At 42.2% G+C, this 21,583-nt stretch overlaps 1 protein-coding gene across 7 annotated transcripts in view; it reads right to left on the bottom strand.

Moving 5' to 3' along the window:
* The window catches only part of RERE (arginine-glutamic acid dipeptide repeats), a 442,889-nt gene that overhangs the window by 254,986 nt on the left and 166,320 nt on the right, over positions 1 to 21,583 (bottom strand). For all 7 annotated transcript variants that reach the window (XM_070079330.1, XM_070079333.1, XM_051858113.2 and 4 more), the window contains exon 3: positions 5,246 to 5,316. In XM_070079330.1, coding sequence (XP_069935431.1) covers positions 5,246 to 5,316 — 71 coding nt within the window. The remainder of the gene's footprint in view (positions 1 to 5,245; positions 5,317 to 21,583) is intronic.

Below are 21,583 nucleotides of genomic sequence, written 5' to 3'. Positions count from 1 at the left end.
AAACTTCCGGGGGCAGGGGGACTGAATTTTAAAGTATTTTAAAAAGGAATGTGTTTCATTACTTAAAGTCACACAACACTACACCGTGAAGGCTTGGCAAGGTAAGCAAGATTTCTTTGTCCTAACAGCCACAAGGTTCACCTGTAGTTAATGCAGGCACTGTGCCAAATCACGACTGAAGTGTTCTGAAAACTTAGGCAGCAATTTTTCCCCAGTGAAAAGTTACTTCACTGCAGACATCATCGTGCAGCCAGGTAGCACACTAACAAGCACACAGCCCGCATCAAGGACACACAAGGCATCCCCAGCCAGGAAGCAGAGACCCAGAGCACCAAGAGGACACCAATCTCCCGTCAGTCTCGTTCCAGGGGGCAGGCCCCACACTTGGCACTGCATAGCCCTGACCTTTCCATCCAAAAGCAGCCTACCTGGCAGAGGCAGGAGGCTGGCAGAGGTAGGACGCGTTATATCCTAGTCAGATGTAAATAAACGTAGTTAAGTGCCTCACCCCAGGTCAAGAGTTACAGACAGTAACCAGGATGTCAACCCAGAGAGCACAAATGTCACCATCCAGGCTCTCAACCCATGCAATCTACCATCCCTTATCACCATCCCAGAATTCACATATCCCAAACTCTGAATCAGCCATGTTCAAGTTAATGTGGACAGCTTCTCCCATGCCCCATTCCCCCCAAAATAAAAAATAAAAAAGGTTCTAATTCAAGATTTACCAAATGCTAAACTAAATGTCTCATTTCCTGAATGTCCATACCACAATAAATTCCATGCTGGTGGTTAAAAGAGTAATGCTGGGACGAAGTAATGATGGTATGAAATGCATTGATAATTAACGCATTGTGTATACCTAAGAGTGCAGGCACAGAAAGTACATATTTAGGAGTTGATACCTCATTATCCACGTTTCTAACAAAAACATGTATTTTATATCTGCAATAAAATTTTAAAGGAGAAAAACCAATTTTTTGTTGCTTTTAATCTTCTTCTAAGAAGCTAACTTTGGTGGACGGAGGGTAACGTCACTGTTAACCTCTCTGCTGTCCTCTGCTGCAGCGCATGCCAGAAAGGCAAGCACTCAGTTCTGCAGTAGGTTAAGAGTACACACAGGGAACACAGAATTAAAAATGTTTTCCCCCAGCTGAAACCATGGGTCACTTCGGCTCCTGGTCCAAGGCTAACAGAGAAGTGCTTTTCCCACACTACTAGCGCTATGCATCCTTAGCTGACATCCTCACTCACAACCAGCATGTAGAAGGCATGGTCTTAGGGACAGGAATGATACCACAGCCCTCTCACCATGCACACAGCTATAAACTGGAAACCACCTACCATCCCTAATGCTATTTCTCCAACTCAAAGGAATCTCTAGACGAGGTTCAATTGTAAGGACTATTTCCCAGTTTTTATAAAATGAAATCAATGGTATGTATCCAAAGTATCTTTATAATAATAATTACTCACCCTTCCTGGAAACTCTTTAGATACAAGTAACAGCTGAAAGATCTGTAACTAAGTAACCCAAAACCACACTTTCCTTCTGTGTATGAAGGACAGTAACTCAGGAATTCACACAGAATTCCACACAGAGTATCAAAGGAATGGTTTCAATTATTTATCTGTGAAAAAAAGAATTAGGTAGGAACTACTATAAGGAATTCTGCAGTATTACAGAGAATGAAAATGGCTAATCTTCTTGTTAGCATTTGCAGACTATGTGATTATTTCTAGATTGCAAATTACCTCTTACTATGCTTCTTTAGCACCTGGGTTTCTACAGAAATAGAATTTTATTGTTTTTAGTAAAAGCAAGAAAGAAATTCTCCTTTTAGAACAAAAAGTGAATGGTTTTCTCTCCACCTATGCTATTCAGAGTGCTCTCCCAAGAAAAATGCTGTCAAATGTCACAAGCTGTCTGTCCGATCTAGACTCTAGGTCAATGCGAGAAGGAACCGTGTTTCTACTTCCTCAGGCCTCTCTACGGTTTTGAGTTCAACGGGCAATTTTTCAGTCCCGAGCTTTGCCCCTCTGCTAACTGCTTCAGTCCCTGGGTCTTCCAACTGCAAATTCTAAAAAAGAAATTAGATTAATTAATCTTTTCAAGTCAGGCCACTGAAGCCACAGGTTGCCATTCCATGTTACTAGTCTCTCTCTGAAGGCACTAATTAAAGGTCTGCCAGGTTCAGGAGTCGCGGTACAGATGCTCCAGTCACTGGTGATCCTGCTTGCTTCCTGACACAAAGCAGACCCATGTCTGTGCTCTAGCTCACCTCTCCTGCTCGTTACTGTTTGTTCTCAGATAACTTGGTCAATGCATTCAGGCAAAACCGTGTCTCCCAGTCTATGAACAGGTCCAATCAAATGAACACTTCCCAAGGGAATGAAAGCTTCCTAACAGAACACATAATTTACTTCCCTGAAAAAATCACTTTGTATTACTATACATCATCCTTGTGAAAAGCTGGGCTTTACATATGCCTGCCAGTGTAAGATGGAAGTGGCCTGATGTGTTTTGAAGATTAAACATCAACAAAACAGAAGCCATGGATCCCATCCTTACAGCCAAGATGACCATACAGTGCATCATCCAAACAGGACAGATGTAAAAGGTGAAAGCAGAGACCGTTTTAATAGTTTGGCAGAACGCCAGAGACAAACCAGGACATGAGCGCGTCTCATTTCCATGCCCTAGGTGAAGAACATATTACAGGGGAATGCAGTGGCAAAACCTAGAAGACAGCTTAGTTCCCCAAACAAATCCAAAGACTCTTCCTGGTCTCACACAGAACTCGTTTATGAAACGTTATCACAGACCATCAGTCCAATAAACTAGCATTATGTTAGTCTCAGTGAGTGGTGGAAGCAACTCACCCCCACTCCTCAATAAATTAGCTTTTATTGTCTGAAACACATAATATTATTTAACTTGGGCCATAAAAGGCATCCATCAGTTTTTTTTTTTTTTTAAATAGTACTAAAATAACTCTTAGGTCCCCAAATCAACCATAATAGAAATGATTTATTCTTATTTTTTGGTGTATATAAAGAAATAAATCTTTACATTAAAACTCCCAATATTCTTTTATGATAGCTAAAAAGACAAAATACATAATTACTCAACATTTCAAAGCTAGTTGGTATTTTTTTTTCATTGTTATTTGCTATAGGCAAGACCAACTCCAATCTCTGACAGAGAAACAAAGCATATTTCCTTCTGCTTATCTTTCGCTCTTAGAGTTTGGATAAACTGAAGGGGGAAAAATCTTGGTTATTCTCATCTATTTGTTTATCTGCTCCTAAGAAGTACAGCAATTCCAGGAAAGAATACAGTAGAAACAACCACATTTCTTCCCGAAGTATTCCACCATCTCTGTTATTCTTACCTAAGAACTATGAGGACATGCTGAACAAAGAGCCTCAAACAAAAATGCAAGAAATAACAGTGTGTGGTTTAGAAACAGGTACCCCAACATTCTGCACTCTACTTCCCACTGTTTCTGAGACAGCTTCAATGTGCTGTACTAGACCAAACCTGACAACAGAAGCTTCAGTTGTTATTGCCATTAATACCCTGAGCAATTACTGTAACTCGGCAGGAACCTCTGCCCAGAACAGCCACCATCACATTGTAATCAGCAGTTCATAAGAGACACTGTTCAAACACGCGGGCACCTGCTAATGTGCAAAGGGGGCTTAGCATCTAGTAGTATAAAGGAAAACATTTGCATTTTGCTTCACAGCTGTGTATTTTCCTAGGTGTGCTGGTGTCTGCTTTAGTCAAAATCAAATACAAGGACAAGGAGCAGATCAGCAAAAGCAGCAGCAAGCAGCTGCCACCACCAAACCCAACTCCTTGACAAACAAGGCCACACCGGATTCTCAGGTGTCAGCGCAGTGTCTGTGAAAGACTCTTGGTAAGGAAGGAACTAATCAACAGCAGAGACCTGAAAACTGAACAGAAGCGTGGGATTTACAAGGCTGCTCCGCAAAGCCACCAGGGACGTTCTGGGCAGCGCTCCAAGGGAAAACGGATCTCACAACTGAACACACAGCCGACCTTCTTTGGAAACACTAAGCATGTCTTATCATTTATGCCATAATTTTTAATAAAGAAAAATAAGTGGCATGCAGTTTTTTAACTTGCTAAATCAGAACACACTCATTTCATATTTGGGATCAGGGAAAATCATAAAAAAGAAACGAAGGAGTTGCAGAGTGATGTCTTCGGACTACACAGCACCCGTCGAGACGGAGATACTACACACAACACACGGCAGAGCACAAATACTGTCCAGCTGCAAAGGGTTTTGGAAATCAGGGCATTCAGAGACACTGTTACACATCCCTAAGAAAACTGAAGAATTAGGCGTCTTCTGTATCCCGAAGTGCAGACGGTGGTTCACAATGTTCAAGTACAAGAATCTCCTTTAAGATCAAACTGTACAAAAAGATTCCCAAATTATACTACTTAGAATTTCATTAATAGTTGCTTTAATCAACAGTGATTTTTAACCAAATATTGCTCTTAAGTGAATTTTGAAATTCACAACATAGTAATATATCTCAAAAACATATTACAAGGTATATTTTATATGACACCAAGAATGCAGACATTTGAGAAACTTTACACACACCCAGGGATCCAATGCCCAAAGTGTGCGAACCACTGGTCTAAAGCCAAGGGAATCCATAAAGGACAACATCAACATTTACACACTCAGGAACATACAAAGCTGTTGTCCTGCCTGAGCCAGCAGTCCTCCTCCCAGCTTAGACCCAGGAGATCCCCAGAGCAGTTTTAAAGTATTTTCCATACCCATCAAAACACAGTAGGAAATTTCTGCTCTCCCCAGACACTAGTCTCTGGACTGTTTTTCGCAAATCATCATTACTTCTCAAATTTACTTCACTTTAGGCTCTTACCCCTAGCTGAAAAGAAGCAGGCTGCCTGAGAGCCTCACAGTGACCCTCTACAAGTGTCACAGCAGCTACTAGAAGTAAAACCTTTAGAAACACTATTTACAACACAGGCGTTATGACGTTAGGCGTCACAGAGCTTAAAGACCAAACTAGTAACTGCCTTGCGTTAGTGCTGTGGCTGAGAGGCTCAGACACTCAGAAGGCGCGCTGGTCAGCGTGCCAACAGCGATGGAGAAGCAGTCAGGGATGCCAGGGGACGGGGAAGGGAGCGCACGGGACGGAACAAACAGCACATCAAAAACATGCTTACCAGCTTGAAGTCTTGGATGCTACAGATGAAATACGGTGTGTTTGGTCTCCGACTCTCAATATACACACAGTCTTTAAAAGAAAAAGAAATCGTAAAACATTGGCATTCGCTTCAAAGGGAACAAAAGACAGGGCCCATAAAGCCACTGTATAAGTAAATGACAAAGTACATACCTTTTGTAAGTTTTTTCCAAAGGTGATATTAAGTTATAAATAACTTAAAACTAAAGGAAAATAGGCTTTTCATTCTTTAGACCACTCTTCTGATAATTTAGAGGACTTAATAAAGCCTCAAAAATTTTTTCATGAAAAGAGGGAGGGATCCCGTGGGATTATCCATATGCAAATGAAGACATTTATATAAAGGAAATTACTGGCTGGAAACTATACACCAAGGCAAACTCCTGAATATCTTAAACAGATGTTCCCCCATCTTCACAAACAGAAATGGCTTTTCCAAGTGCTAGTTTAAATAAATATTTTGTGAAGAAATAAGTAAAGGAGACTAGCTTGAACATACTTCTACTGTAACCTTTTCACCTACATCAAGAAAGAGAAAGAAAATTAATTAAATCTCTTGTGGATAATTTTATATTAAATTTTAACTTAAACGTATCTTATTTTTTAATTGTAAGGAAACCACCACAGGCAATCAGGGACAGAATGACGTAAACCAAATTACATTTCCTTCAGGGAAGCAGAGTGCCTTCTTGAATTATACCTGGCACGGCAATAGCTGGGCAGTTATTTTGGATGCTCTCAACAGCTGGAGTCAGACAGGCTGCTTTTTATGATGGCATGTTAGGAGACTTTAAAAGCACATACACAATGATGTTAAGGACAGTTTCTACAGAGGGGTAGAGATGAGCACAAAGCTTAGGACAGGAAAACCTACATATTATTTACTATCAAGTAAAGGTGTCTGCCATCAATCACATCTTCTGGGGACAGTTAACCATCATACCACATTTAATTGTCATTTGCTTGTTTTCTTTTCTCCTGACCCTTCAGAACGAATGCATCTTAGAATAACTCAAGTTCTTGACAACATAGGCAAATGCCTTTATTGACTCATTCATCACATGTCTTAAGAACCAAAAGGAGCACAGGAGCAGTGATGTGGAATCCCACACCCAGAGGACAGTCGGACTCCAATGAGCACCAGCACACCCACTAAGAAAGCCCTTACTAAAGGGCACGTCCTTCCAAGGAACTGTCTGTAGGACAGTATGATGGTTTTACTCAAAAGTCATTGTAGAAAAAGACAAAATCTGAATGCCAACTATGTAGGTATCCAAACTCACCCACTGCTTCCTCAGCTGCAGGCTCCACAAGGTACAGTCCCTAAATCCAGGCAAAGCAGCAGCTGAGAACTGAACTGCTGACTGAGCTTTCTTCCTAACTCCAGGGTCCCCAGTGCTGAACAACTCAGCTTCAACTCAGCCAATCATGTTAAGAAAATGACTCAAAGGTGTCAATTTCTGTGTTGCCTGTCCTGTTGGACCCTGCCAGATCTCAAATGTCAAGACACCACTTACGATGTCGTCCTGCACAATCTGAACACAAACTAGTCCCTAAGCTCTCGTCCCCTACCGTCTCCAACGGAAAGCCTCAATTTCTGTATTTCATGACAACACCAAGACACCCTTCATCATTTCCTACGAATGACTTCCAGTCTTTCTTAAAACCTCATTTACCACAAATGTGTTCCATTCAATTGTCCATTCAATAGTTCACACCACCACCCCACCCCAGGTGCATTCTCAAAGAAACACCAGCTCCTCCGCACACCCATCATTACACCAGCGCCTGCTCATGCCAACCTTCTAATTCCTTGTAAGTTAGCCCCCCAAGGAAATAAATTCTCATGGTTGCTCTGTAAAGAAATGGCAACGCCTCTCTTCTTTTAAATAATATCATCAACGTATGTTCCCAGTTTGCTTAGTTACTTGGCAGACAGATGGTGTCTGCAATGTCCATGTTACTGCCCAGTCTTCCAAACTCATGCCGAGATATGACCTCCCTTCCACATTCCCTTCACCCATGGAAGACCGCGTCTGGCATCAGTATGGGCAAAAACAAAACAAAATAGGGTTACCTGGCCCATGAGGGCAGTGAGGACTGTGTACAGCTTTGCTCTTTGTATGCAAAGTAAAGCTTTATATATTTACCATAGGCCGGCGCCACGGCTCAATAGGCTAATCCTCCGCCTTGCGGCGCCGGCACACCGGGTTCTAGTCCCGGTCGGGGCGCCGGATTCTGTCCCGGTTGCCCCTCTTCCAGGCCAGCTCTCTGCTGTGGCCAGGGAGTGCAGTGGAGGATGGCCCAAGTGCTTGGGCCCTGCACCCCATGGGAGACCAGGAGAAGTACCTGGCTCCTGCCATCGGATCAGTGCGGTACGCCGGCCGCAGCAGCCATTGGAGGGTGAACTAACGGCAAAAAGAAGACCTTTCTCTCTGTCTCTCTCTCTCTCTCTCTCTCTCACTGTCCACTCTGCCTGTCAAAAAAAAAAAAAAGAAAAGAAAAGAAAAGAAAAGAAAAAAATATATATATATTTACCATAATCAACAGAATAAATTTTACTACGAACCTTCCTCCTCTGAAACACAGGCAGATATTAACCTGCACATAAAAAGCTTTCCAAGAAAGGAGAAAGAACCTAAGTGCTTTCGTTTTATTCTGTAGCTACATCCAGGAATCCCGCAAGGCCTAACTCTGGAAGAGCAGGGAAGAAAGGACCACACTGGTCTGTCCAGGGCAGCCACTGACATCTGTCTGTCAAACACTTCTCAGGGGTCTTAGTGGAGGCTGCAGGACACAGCTGGCCAGAGGGCTAGCTGTGGGACAAGGAGGTATGAGGCAGAGCACAGCTCAAGCCTAACACGCGGAACTTCCACAATCACCTATCCACTTCCCATGTCTAGATAAAGAACCACCTCTTTTTGTTTAAAGAAATTACCATGGCAACCCAAACTGATCCCAAACAACGATTTCATAAATGAGATCCCAACACATAAAGTGATTAATCTGTAAAACAGCTGGCTACACCAAGCAATCTTCTATCAATATTTTTGAAACATGGAAATGTTAGATAAGCTTACTGCAAAATTAAATGACAAAACTTAAGAGTTTACATAAATAGTCATAAAACAGTCTATAATGGCTAAGATTAGGGGTAACAGGAACTAAAAATTTTCACAGCACTTTAAACTTGCCATGAGGCGGTGGGGTGGGGTACACTGTTTGGGTCTCATTTGTCTAATCCATTCTAAAAATAAAAGCATGAAAACCTGCTGTGGAGTCAAATTTTTCTTTCTAACACTACCACAGAAATTAAGGTGATCCAACTAAAAGAGACTATATTCTAAGAAACAGTTGGGAAATCAAGTCTCATAGAAAAAAAAATCTGCCTTTTATTACTTTTAACATTATTCACATACAGTTAAATTAAGGCCAGTTTAAGAAGTACCCTCCGCCCCACTTGTCTCATTATTTTGGCAGCTACTGAAGAAAATAATTTATATAAATGTTTATAGTTAGCACAAAAATCAAGAGGTTTATTTCGATAGGCAGAGAGGAGAACGTAAGTTGAGCACAGTGTTAAAATCTCAGTTGGAATACATACTCAGTCATCTTTTAAAGCCAAAATGAGCTGGCGAGATTTTCATGCAATTTATGAGTGCGTGGACTGTCCAAAGTTGGTTACAGAACTGATTTTGGTCAGCTCAATCAACTCTCCTCACCCTGACAATCCTTAGGCCAACACAAGCACTGCAGGCACCTTTTAGAAAATAATAAATAAAAATAGCTTCCACCCCCATTGTTTTTTAATTAGAAACTTAGCAGTTCTGAAAGAACTGAGCAAAGCTGATGCGATCCATTAAGTGCATAATGCACATTTTCAAAACTACCCATATGAAAACATGCATTTACCAGATTGCGCAAATGGTTACCACAGGGCAACTACGTATTTTTTTAATCTTAAAATCAGCATGCTTGAAATGGGCCAGAAGCATTAGTGAGGCTATTACCACCCGTATCAATTATTCCAAACAACACATCACTAATTTTTTTCCTTACTAGTGATAGCTGAAAATGAAATCCCGGGTCAAGAGTGTGTCTTACTCACTTAACAGCCAGCCTCTGCCTGTGAGTGGGTCACCTAATGAAGTGGCCTCCAACCTCTGAACAGGGAGCAACGGAATCCGGGACCCGGCCAAGGTTCCTGCACTGGGTGTTTCCGGCTGTCTCTCACACCTCAGCACAGCTGGTATCCAAGAATCTACTGTCCATCTGCATGCAGCAAAGCATTTACTGATGCTCCACCAGGGAGGTGAATTCTCAAGGCGAGGGAAGCCTCTTTGCTTCCTAAAAGCCCGGAACAGCAGGTTTGTGTAAATAGAGCAGTTTCTCTCCAGGGTAAAAACCACAGCCTGAGGCTTCAGGCACTCAGTCCTCCTGGAACACAAAGAACCAGTCAGTCTCTCTCCTGACAGCCCTGTCGCAGAACTCAGCGGGCACGCCCGACCCGACAGGGCAGCAAGCCACACCAGCACTGGCAGCCTCGGCAGCAGAGCTGTGGTCCTAACGTCCATGCGATACTCAGGCGCTGTTTGCCCCGAGAATTTTTCTCTCTCAAAGTGCATATACACATATCAGTTCTTGAAATGTCTTCTCACCGTTCCACAAAACATACCAGTGCCTCTGTAACACCATTCCCAGCAGAAAACCATCACTTGCAGACAGCAGGGATGAACAAAAACTTTCTCACAAAGACATTTGCTGCCGCTGGACGGCACAGCAGAAGATTCAGGAAGTAAACCCTCAGGATTCTCTGTTCTTTTGCTTAACACAAGCCCACAATGCCAAGAACCATTTAACAAGTTAACAGAAGAGTTCTAACATGGCAGAAGAAAACCTCCACAAGTTATCTCCAGTGAATGCAGATGTCGGCCAATTTCCGAGGAGAAAAAAGTGTCTATGCACAAGGCAGTCTTCCAAAAGTTCACTGGGGGCTGGCGCTCTGGCACAGTTGGTAAAGCCACTGCCTACAGTGCAGGCATCCCATATGGGCACCAGTTGGAGTCCCAGCTGCTCCTCTTCCAAAATCCATCTCTCTGCTATGGCCTGGGAAAGCAGTAGAAGATGGCCCAAATGCTTGGGCCTCTGCACCTGCATGGGAGATTCGGAAAAAGCTCCTGGTGCCTAGCTTCAGATTGGCTCAGTTACGGCCATTGCAGCCAATTGGGTAGTGAACCAGCAGATGGAAGACTTCTCTCTCTCTCTCTCACCCTCTCTCTCTCTCTCCCCCTCCCTCCCTCCCTCTCTCTGCCTCTCTGTAGTTCTGCCCTTCAAATAAATAAATAAATAAATCTTTTGAAAAATTCATGGAACATGCATACTATAAAAAACTGCAATGATTTCAAGTTTTTGTGCACCAAGTTAAACTTACATTTTGGTGCTGATGTTGTGGCACAAGGCCAGCATATCAGAGTCCCAGTTTCAGTCCCAGCATCCTGCTAATTTGCCTGAGGAAGCAGTGGAAGATGACCCAAGTGCTTGGGCCTCTGCCATCCATGTGGGAGACCAGGATGGAGCTCCTGGTTCCTGGCTTTATCCTGCCCCAGTCACTGTGGCCATGTGAGGAGTAATCCAAAGGATGGAAGATCTCCTACTCTGTCTTTTCTGTCATTCTGACTTTGAAATTAATTAATTAATTTAAAAAACCTTAGTTTTTGGTTCCAATTTTGCACAAACTTTCTGAAGAACCTTTGTGTATATGTGTGCCTGGTGGAAACAACACTGAAATCCTGACCAATTCCAATCCAGAGGCTTGGGCACACTGCACAGCTACATGTAACAGGCCCTCCCATTTCTGCTTTTGTACATAGTAAACCCTCAGAAATTCTATGAAGAACTAAAGAACTGAATGAAGATGTAGTAAAGACAGAAGTCACATGAGATCCCGGCAAGAAAATTGCTAGGCTCTATCAGTATAAACAAGAGGAATGCTGTTTCCTAATAAACATTTCTTTAAGAAACAACTTGGGGACAGGTGTTAGGGTGCCACTTGGCACGCATGCATCCCACATCAGAGTGCTGGTTTGAGCCTAAGCTCCTTCACTTCCGATCCAGCTTCATGCTAATAATGCACCTGGGAAAGCATCAGAAGATGGCCCAAGTGCCTGGGTCTCTGCTACTCATGTGGGAGACCCAGAAGGAGTCCCAGGCTCCTGGCTTTGGCCTGGCCCAGCCCTGGCTGTTGCAGCCATTTGGGGAGTGAACCAGCAGACGGAAGATCTCTGTCTCTGTCTGTCTGTGTCTGTGTGTGTGTGTGTGTGCATGTGTGTTTAATCTATGTGTATCACTCTGCCTCTCAAATAAATAAGACTTAGACACAGAGAGTGAGCAAGCAATGGATGCAGAGGAAAAGAAACAGAACTCACCTACAGAGCAGCCCCCTTCTAGTTTTTTTGCGAGACAGATTCTTCTGCAGGGAGAAGGCACTCACACTATCTGATAATTGCGGAGAATTTAAAATGCAAAAGGAAACAAAAACTGGGAAAACAACACTTCAGTTGAGTGAAACCTTCCCCTTCCCCTGCACTCGGACTCTGCCAAGGTGCCACAAGCATTGGCTGCATCATTTTAAAGACTCTACATGAAGCAGAAAAAGAGCCCAGGTAACAAGTATCCTTGGTGCCTTCCTTTCTAAACTCTATGACAATTAAATTTCACGTACTGTCATGTCTACAAATTCCCAACTAGCTTTTGTCTAAACACTTGAATACTATTTTTTTCCTCATTGCTAATAAGGAAAAATTATGAGGGGGAATATACACTGGGGGGAGGAGGAGGAAACAGGTCACAACAAATAAAAGGGATTTTATTTAAATTTCCACATCTGTTTTCTCCTCTGTACGTTAGGAAAGCTTCCAATGCATCAACAGCTTAAAGATGGATGCAAGACAGCAATCCTCCGAACCCAGCAATGTCGCTGACGTTCCGCAATGATTCTAACGGCATGACTCCTTCCCCACTCAATCACATGCTACGTGAACCTGAGAACTCTGCAAAACAAAAGAATGCCAAATCAACCTGCCAACAGAAAAATTAGTAAGTTATATCGATGTGCTAAGTATGAGCCATGGTTTGACACTTGCATTACCCAAGCAAAGAATATTTTAAGTCCTCTCATCTCTATTTTATTCTGAAAATATTCCTTAAAAAGCTCCCCTAGGAACCTGTATTGAACCCTACTATGAAAAAGATTTGACCCAGTTTAACTTGCAAACTCCAGTTAAGTGACGAGTCAGACAACAGAGGGCAATCTCAGTGGAAAATAGTATTTGAAAAAACGATGTCTGTGACACCAGAGACCTCACCGACTCTCTCTGCTCTGCTGCCCTCCAATGTACCTAAACTCTTAATGCTTAACTATGCAGGAAACAGTCTGCAGGCAACAACCCTATCCCCAATTCAATGACTCCTGTCCAAAAAAGAAAAAAAGCTACTAGAAAATTCAATGAGCAAACGATTACTATTGGAAATGCAGACAGGTGGGAACCGGAGTAGTGCACTTCAGGAAACCCCCCAGAAAGAGTCCAAACAGTTCCAGGAATACCACACCCAGTATCTGCAGGAAGAACCCCTCAGTGCCAGGCAGGCTGCTGTGAATACTGCTCTCTTCCCATGTAGCTGACAACAAACTGCTCGTCTGCTCTCCCGGGGTTGCGCTCTGCAGACTAGATTTCAAGCAACACTGCTTGCTCCTGTTCGGAAAGCAATGCACAGGGAAACGAGTCTTTACAATAACTGCTTCAACCAATTTGCAGTGTTCACTGGAAATACACAAGAGAATTCACACTGCCTGGGCTATACTTCTTATTTGGCAAATGACTTTATTATAAACTGGTATCATAGTGGATCCATTTTCTTTATGGGTTTTCTGCTACTGTTTAATGGACTGTCAGCATAATTTAGATTTCATCTATTTGAACTCATTCAAGCCTGCCTCCTGATTGTACAGTAAATGGAACATATTTTCTATTCAATGAAATTAATGACAGTTAATTGTAGTCTGCAGCTCCCAATTTTGTAAAAGCAACTGTTCCACAGTTCAAGCATTGAGCTACAAAATTTCCCACACCAATTATTTTTCTTTGTAAGCATCTACATCCTGGATGCCTTCCCTGAAGGCAAAAGTACCTGTATACGTGCATCTCATATTCCTTCCAGATACGCAGACCCAACTTTCCAGAAACAAATATAACCAAAGCATGGGGAAATAAAGGTTTTAATTGTCAGTCTATTGTTAGTCATGCTCCGCTGTGAATTTTCTAAGTTATCAAAATGAAAATGAAAATGTTCTGCTTTATATATTTCTTACTTACAGTTGAACAATTTTCACATACATTTCAAAGCAGTCACAAGGTCAATATTAAGTGAAAGTTATTAAAAGTAAACATACCATACAGATAACACATACAAACAGAGCACATGGCACATATCAAACTGAACTGCTTCTGAGACTGATATTCTGTTAAAGACGACACTCACTTCTAAGTCTTATTTTCCAGACAACATTAACTGCCCCTGGTGACTTTTCTTCTAGAGGGATGAGTCTTTTACCTAAGCATCCTCCACAGTTATTTAAGAGACATTTAAAGAGTAAAAACGGTAAGTAAATCTAAAGTATGTCATTGTAAAAAACAAAAGAAAAATAAGAAATGAAGAAGGACAGAGGGTGGGAACAACCAAGGGAGGGTAGAATGGGAAGTATCACTATGTTCTTACCATTGTATACATGAAAATTTTCCTTTATATAAATAAAATAAGTTTTCCTTTATATAAATAAAATAAGTTTTAAGAGGTAAAAAAAAGCTTGCAAAGAAGCATCTTAAAAGAAACTTATCAAATCAACATCAAAATAATAAGGCAAGCATCCAGAATTTGCTGCCCCAAAAATGTCCACCAGGATCAGAAAATGACAGATTGCAGCTCACACAGGAAAAAGAAGCGAAGGGAAGACAGACGCCTTCCTGTTCCTGCCTGCCAGCTGCCCACCTGACACCTGCTCTGGCAGCCGACTCCCTGACCTGCTTCCTGGAGCTCCTCTCAATCAGTGCTGTCCACAACCCAGGATCCAGCAGAGGCTCCCACTGCCCTTGTATCTCCCCAGTGCTACAACTCAGTCTGTCCTATGTGGTTGCTATTTGTTCTCACTGCCCCTCACTAACACATAACTTTATATAATGAGAGCCCCAAAAACACGGGATCCAGGGCTAGAACCCTGCCTTCTGGTATGTTGACTTACACCTCCACAAAGTTACAGACCTACAGGATTGTACTCTTACTTTAGCTTGCTCAAGTCCCTTACAGCTTCAGCATCAGTGAACTGCGAACTTCAAACTTTAATTTATGTAAACATCTAAGGGCAAATGAAAGCTGTTCTTTAGCTTTCTAATTCTACCCATATCTCTTCCTTCTCACCTGTAAATCACTGGTATTTTGAGTTTCTATTATTTGGCCAGATGACTTTTAAATTCAAGTGAAAGATTAAAGCTTTTTTTTTTTTAATTTATTTGGGGCCAGCGTTGTGATGCAGCAGATTAAGCCACCAGCTGCAACGGCAGTGTCCCATATGAGCTGGTTCAAGACCCAGCTGCTCCACTTCTTATCCAGCTCTCTGCTAATGCACCTGGGAAAGCAGAAAAAGATGGCCCAAGTGTCTGGGCCCCTGCACCTATATGGGAGACCTCGAAGAAGCTCCAGGCTCCCGGCTTTGGCCTGGAACAGCCCAGATCACTGTGGACATTTGGGGAGTGAACCAGTGGATGGAAGATTTTTCTGTCTCTCCATCTATTTTTTTTAATTCATTTATTTTATTTGGAAGGCAGAGTTACGGGGGTGGGGTGGGGGGTAGGGGAGAGATCACCTAACCTCTGGTTCACTCCCCAAACGACTGCAACCATGGGGGCTGCAACCATGGAGACCGGAGCATTACCAGGGAGCTGGAATGCAGCAGCCAGGTCCTGAACCAGCACTCATATGGGACGCTGGCTGTGCAAAGGTAGCTTAACTTGCTGCTCCACAATGCCAGATTAAATGTCACTTCCACATAACTGAATAAATACTCAGATTTTCATTAGAGGTCTTCAGCCTGCTGTGAATTACAAATGCAATTTTTAAAGTATTAAACAGGTATTTGTGGGATGGGACAGGGTCAAATACTACCACCGACACAATGATTTCCAATTGGCTTGGTTTCCTTAGGGTCCTATGTATAGTAATTTTTCTTTCTAATATATACAATACTGTCAGGCTAAAAAGTATTCTAACCAGGGCTAGATCAAAAACTGCTGCCCATCTGTCAGGTTCATATTCAAAATTAGCACAGATGTGAGCGAGGTAGCAGTATTTAAAGGATTTAAATGGCTCCTGATTCCTATAACGGAGGGCTTGTTTATTGTTCGAGTGGCAGGAGGCTCTGGACGCTTTCTGAACAAAGCTGCGCCCAGCACACACCAGCAAGCGAGTGCAGCTGCTCTGGGCCACAGGTGACACTTACTGGAGCTGTCTTCTGTATGCTTCTTTTGTGATCTGTGCCTGGAAAAACCATGGTTTGAACATCTACTAAGGCAAAAACAAATCAAAATGCCAGAGGAGAAAAATGAATAGAAACTTTGAAGAAAAAAATTAAAATCCCTCCATTTTAAACAAAAGGGCAACAGTCTGATAAAAGGCACATTGTCAAGATTACCTTAAAAAATAAAAAATGGAGGGCAGGTCTCGGGCCTAGTGGTTAAGGTGCCAGTGAAGAAGCCCTAAGTCCCATATTAGAGGACCTGGGTCTGACTCGGGCGCTGGCTCCTGACTCCAGCTTCCTGCTAATGCAGAACCTGGGACGCGCCATGATGACTCAAGTAGCTGCCATCTACTGAGAGATTAAGTTCACAGCTCCCAGCCACAGCCTGACCCAGCCCAGCCACTGCAGAATTCAAAGCATTTGGGGAGTGAATGAACAGATCAGAGTGCACTCTTCCTGGTTCCTTCTCTCTCTGCCTAGCAAATAAGTAAATGAATAAAAATAAGCAAAAATTTAAAAATGCATATAGGTGCCGGTGTTGTGGCGTAGCAGGCATTGCCTCAGTCACAGTTCAAATCCTGGTAGCTCCACTTCCAATCCAGTTCCCTACTAATGCCCTTCAAAAGCAGCAAAAGATGGCCCCAAGTACCTGAGCCCCTGCCACCCATGTGAGAGACCAGGATGAAGCTCCTGGCTTCTGGCTCCAGCCTGGCCCAGACCAAGCCATTGTGGCCATTTATGGAGTGAACCAGTGGATGGAAGAACTTTGTGTGCATGTGTCTGTCCCTCCTCCACTTTGTAATTCTTCCTTTCAAACAAATAAGTAGACATTTTTAAAATGAATATAAAAATGTCATACAGGGAACCTAATGATGAAGTCAAAACTTACTGGGCATCACCAGTGTTCTAGCTCAGTGCTGGAGACACTGGGGAAGCACCAACACTTGTCCAAGAGCCAGACACGGAAACAAGGCCACGTCTCCAATGATATTAACTGCTTGCTTTTCAGCCTCTGTAACAGAGACTGCTATCTGACCCAATGTGCATTCTCCCCCTCTTCCTGAATAACAGAACACCTGGTGGCCCCTCAGAATAAAGACCACATTTCCAAGTCCCCTTCACTGCTGGTGTGGTCATGTGACTAAATTCAGGCCATGAAATACAAACAGACCTATATCATTCCAACTTCCAGAGACAGAATCTTAAAAAAAAAAAAAAAAAAAACGGAGTCCTGCTCCTCCCACCCTTGCCGGTAGTCTGAAGGCCACAGCATGGCCTAATGGTGGAGCATGAAGTGGGACAGGAGATGACAAGGAGGACGGGGCCATATACAACGCAGAACAAAAGTTCTGACCATAGCGAACACCAAGCCAAGAATCCCTACCTCCTGATTTTACAGTACAGCATTTTTGACCACTATAGTTAAATATTTTAAAATTATTTTTAAATGGGGAAAGTATTTAAATTATATTCATGAACAGGGTGATACTCAGAACATATTTCATAGAAACACACTAATTTTTAAAATAGGGAAAGCTAGGAACAAATGGCCCCAGAAGGTGTATTTTTGGAGATGTATAAATTAGAGGGCAGGCATGTGGCGCTCCCACATCTCACATCAAAGTTCAAATGCCAACTCTGCTTTCTATTCCAGCTCCCTACAAAAGTGCAACCTGGGAACCGCAGGTGATGGCTCAAGTGCTTGGATCCTGGAGAGCAAGCAGAAAGAAGCTCTCTCTCCTCACCACGCCCTCTACCTTTCAGATAAACTTTTTAAACATATTCAAACATAGAGATCTTCAATTTGGATGACCAAAATAGCTGGATTAGACAGTAAATACTAAGATTAATAATCAACTCCTAGAGTAGAACAAAGTTCACAGCTTCCTCCCTGAAGGCACTTTATAGCCAAGTCCAGTTTCTACCCTCACTTCACCCCAGAGTTTCACAAATGGGAACGAGGGATGGTGACTTTTCCTCCTACAAACTGGCTGGCCTCTGCAGAGTCGAGGCAGGTGAGTGGTGACTACTGATACCAACTCAGTCTCCCCTCTGCTGCCAGCTCTGTATGGGTTTGACTTCTGAACGAAAGAGGGAATACATGACAGTTCCTCCCACAAAAACATCAGGTCTACTGATGACCAAATTTTCTGGACGACTTTAGCATTTATAAAAGTCAAAGCTGAGGGGCCAGCACTGTAGCATAGTGGGTTAAACCACCACCTGCAGCGCCGGCATCCCACATGGGCGCCGGTCCAAGTCCCGGCTGCTCCACTTCCAATCCAGCTCTATAGGAAAGTGAACCAAAATAAATAATATAAATGTTCATCCCTGCTGTTTGTAATGGATAATATTTATAAGAAACCTAATCCCCAACACTACAGATCTATAGTATGGTATTTATCCATTAATGCATGAGCACCTAATTTTTTTGTGTCATACATAGGTACCTTAAAAATAGTTTCAAATACACAAACATATATTGAAATATTACAATGAGAAAGACAAATCTGCACTGTAATATTTAATTCATTAAATAACAAGATTTACTGGACATTATCTCCTTAATAACCTTCACAATTTCAAAGTAGTGATGGAGATAAACATTATCTGAGATATTTCTCTATTTCACATGATATGAGAAAACCTGTGATATATTCTGGCATCAAGGATATTGCCAACTTTACCATGGTTTGTTGCCTACCTTCATATTTGAATGGAATGCTGGATGTCATTTGAAATGTAATGAATTAGTGAAGATAAAAATGTATTTTTCCCTCCCCAAGTTGAAACTCTCCCGTCCCCAGTTCCCCTGCCCCCCACCCCCACCCCAGCAAGGATGGCATCCAAAACAGCAGTCGTGATTCAGATTTCTGATCATGGTAAAGACAGTAAACTCAGGACTCACGGAAAAGTGTATTGCACACTGCAAATAACATAATTCCAGATGTGTGTTATAAAATTAAGGAAAATGACCATACAAATGTTAACCATAGTTTACTGGGTTTAATTTTTATTTATCTGAATTTTTAATTTTCTTCCTTGAAAATGCATTATTTATTCACCAAAAAGGAAAAATGCAGGAGAAAACTTGGGCAAACTAAAAAGGCCAACAGCCAAATCTATAACCATACCAGGAAAAAGAAATAGCCGTAGGTAAAATCAAGGGCGAGACCACAGAAACAGATCACCTCCAGTGACCACAGAACAGTGGAAAGAAGATGGCGGTCCCTCAATCGCCACCCAAAGTCACTTCAAAAAGCTCATGGAGGCCAGCCCCACACTCACTTGGCTAATCCTCCGCCTGCGGCGCCAAAACACCGGGTTCTAGTCCCAGTTGCTCCTCTTCCAGTCCAGCTCTCTGCTGTGGCCTGGGAGTGCAGCGGAGGATGGCCCAAGTGCTTGGGCCCTGCACCCGCATGGGAGACCAGGAGGAAGCACCTGGCTCCTGGCTTCGGATGAGCGCAGCGCCAGCCACAGCGGCCATTTTGGGGGGGGGGGGGGTGAACCAACGGAAGGAAGACCTTTCTCTCTCTCTCTAACTCTGCCTGTCAAAAAAAAAAGAAAGAAAGAAAGAAAGAAAAAAGAAAAGTTCATGGAGAAGGGAATGTATTTTGGCACAAAACATTTTCTGAAATCTATGCATAGGTTCTTCATAATATGCATTTTCCACGAACTTTTTGAAGGACACCCCCCCCCCCCCTTCAGGGGCCACAGTACTTAGAATTCTCATAGCTGGGAGACAACAGAAGGAAAATGAAGTAGCTTCCAACAATCCTGACCTGAATACTAAATGCCATGTTTAAAAAGATCTGCTCCATGTTTTCTAAGTGTCTGTTTTTCAAGATAGTTGCAGCAAACTTCAAAATCATTCTAGTACATGAAGTCTGTAAGATAGCCCACAGGTTCTCCTCCTTCAAACTGTCTTCCAGCCAGCGCAACGAGCAAACTGGAAATCAGGGTTTTAGCAGCACGGCACACAGCTCCCTGCAAGGACAGGCACCTGTGCCCAAGTCCAAGTGCTGCCGAAGCAATTCTCAAAGCAAACTTCAAGACCTGTGGTGTAGTTTTGCTCCATGGAACAGCAGTAATAACCCACTACTTTTCCACTTGAACTGGTTAACAGTGATGTAAATATACAACATACCAAGTGAGACCTTATCCTCTCCATGCTGCAGAGAAAAAAATCACAATTATACACAGTGTTAACAACCCCACAGTCATCCTGCAAACTGTACAGTACTCACATCTGATACCAGCACAATGGGCTATCAGGACAAGTCCCTGAACCAAATGCCATCTAGTCATAATGACAGCCTGCCTCAGAGCCAAGTCAGAAACAGCTCTACTACTAGAGCAAAAATTAAAATGTTAATGTAAAAAGTTGAGAATCATGAAAACTATTCAAATAATATTTCAAATCTGCATCATAAGCTCACTCCATTACCCCTCTTTAAAAGGGACACACAGCCACAATCAACTCCCCTTATTTTATTGTGTCAATCTCTATTGATCAGTACAAAGTGAGACTAACACCCCATCTGTCAAGAATCAACATCTGCCCAGCACACAAAGAAAGCGAGAACAATGCGTGCAGCCTTCCCTCGCCTAGTCTTCTACAGCTCAGTTTACACATTTTACAAATTACACTAACACATTTGACATTAATCAAAGGCATTCCTTGTAACGGCAAATATATAAGGAAATTTAGAGATATCTGTGAGAAAATTAATTAAAGGGTTAAATGAGTGAAAAACTACAGAATTTCTCTCACATGTAACATACAAGGATCCCATGCTGCCGAATTAGCTTTAGCATATTTAATGAAGAAATAAAAGGTTCAAGGGCACTGAATGCTTAATGCATACATAATGACAAACAGGCAGACATGAACTTAACAGATTTTAAGAAGCTTATCAATTTCCAGGCATTTAATTATTCACTCAGAAGAATCAAGTAACTTACCTTCCTGTATCTGTTTTATGGCACATAAAGCTCCCATTACAAAACTTACAGTAACACAAACACAGAACAGAAGAGCGATACACTGCATTTCCTGGCTCCTGCCTTCAGCCTGGCCCAGGCCCAGCCACTGTGGCCATCTGGGAAGTTAACTAGTGGATGCAAGATCTCTATCTATCTACCTACCTACCTATATAAATATCTCTAAGTCACTCTTTCAAATAAATAAATAAATCTTTTTTAAAAAGCAGAAGAATAGAAATAGGGAAGCACATATCTTTATTTTTTCTATCATTTAGGATATTCAGATATTTCCGAAACAAAATTCACACACACAAGCATTGATCTGTTGTGTAGCATTTAAATGTTTTTAAATAGAAAAATCACTCTTGTCCCCATACATTTTAAAGTAGTTCAACAACATAATATGCTGTTCCATCTTTAAACTCACAGACAATATTTTTAGTTTTGGAAAGTCTGATTTCCTCAGCTGGTGTAGCTGTTGGAATAAATAAAAGCAGTTATCTGTAAGGATGACAGACACATGGGTCAATGTCAGATACAAGCCAATCTCTGTCAAGAGCAGAGCCAAATTCATACGTTTCAATGTAAATTATGTGATCCAACTCAAACACCACCAGCCACTTCAAATCAAAACTGTTTCCTTTAAAAAGAGCTTTTTAAAAAACTGAGAGTAGAACAGATGAAACAACTCTTCCAGCAATTTCCTCAGCTACTACAAAGCAAGGCATCAATATATAATTACAATAAAGGGAACATTTAACAATT

Source organism: Oryctolagus cuniculus, chromosome 7 (assembly GCF_964237555.1).
Source record: "Oryctolagus cuniculus chromosome 7, mOryCun1.1, whole genome shotgun sequence".
Taxonomy (NCBI): domain Eukaryota; kingdom Metazoa; phylum Chordata; class Mammalia; order Lagomorpha; family Leporidae; genus Oryctolagus; species Oryctolagus cuniculus.
This window is presented reverse-complemented; position numbering and strand designations above follow the sequence as displayed.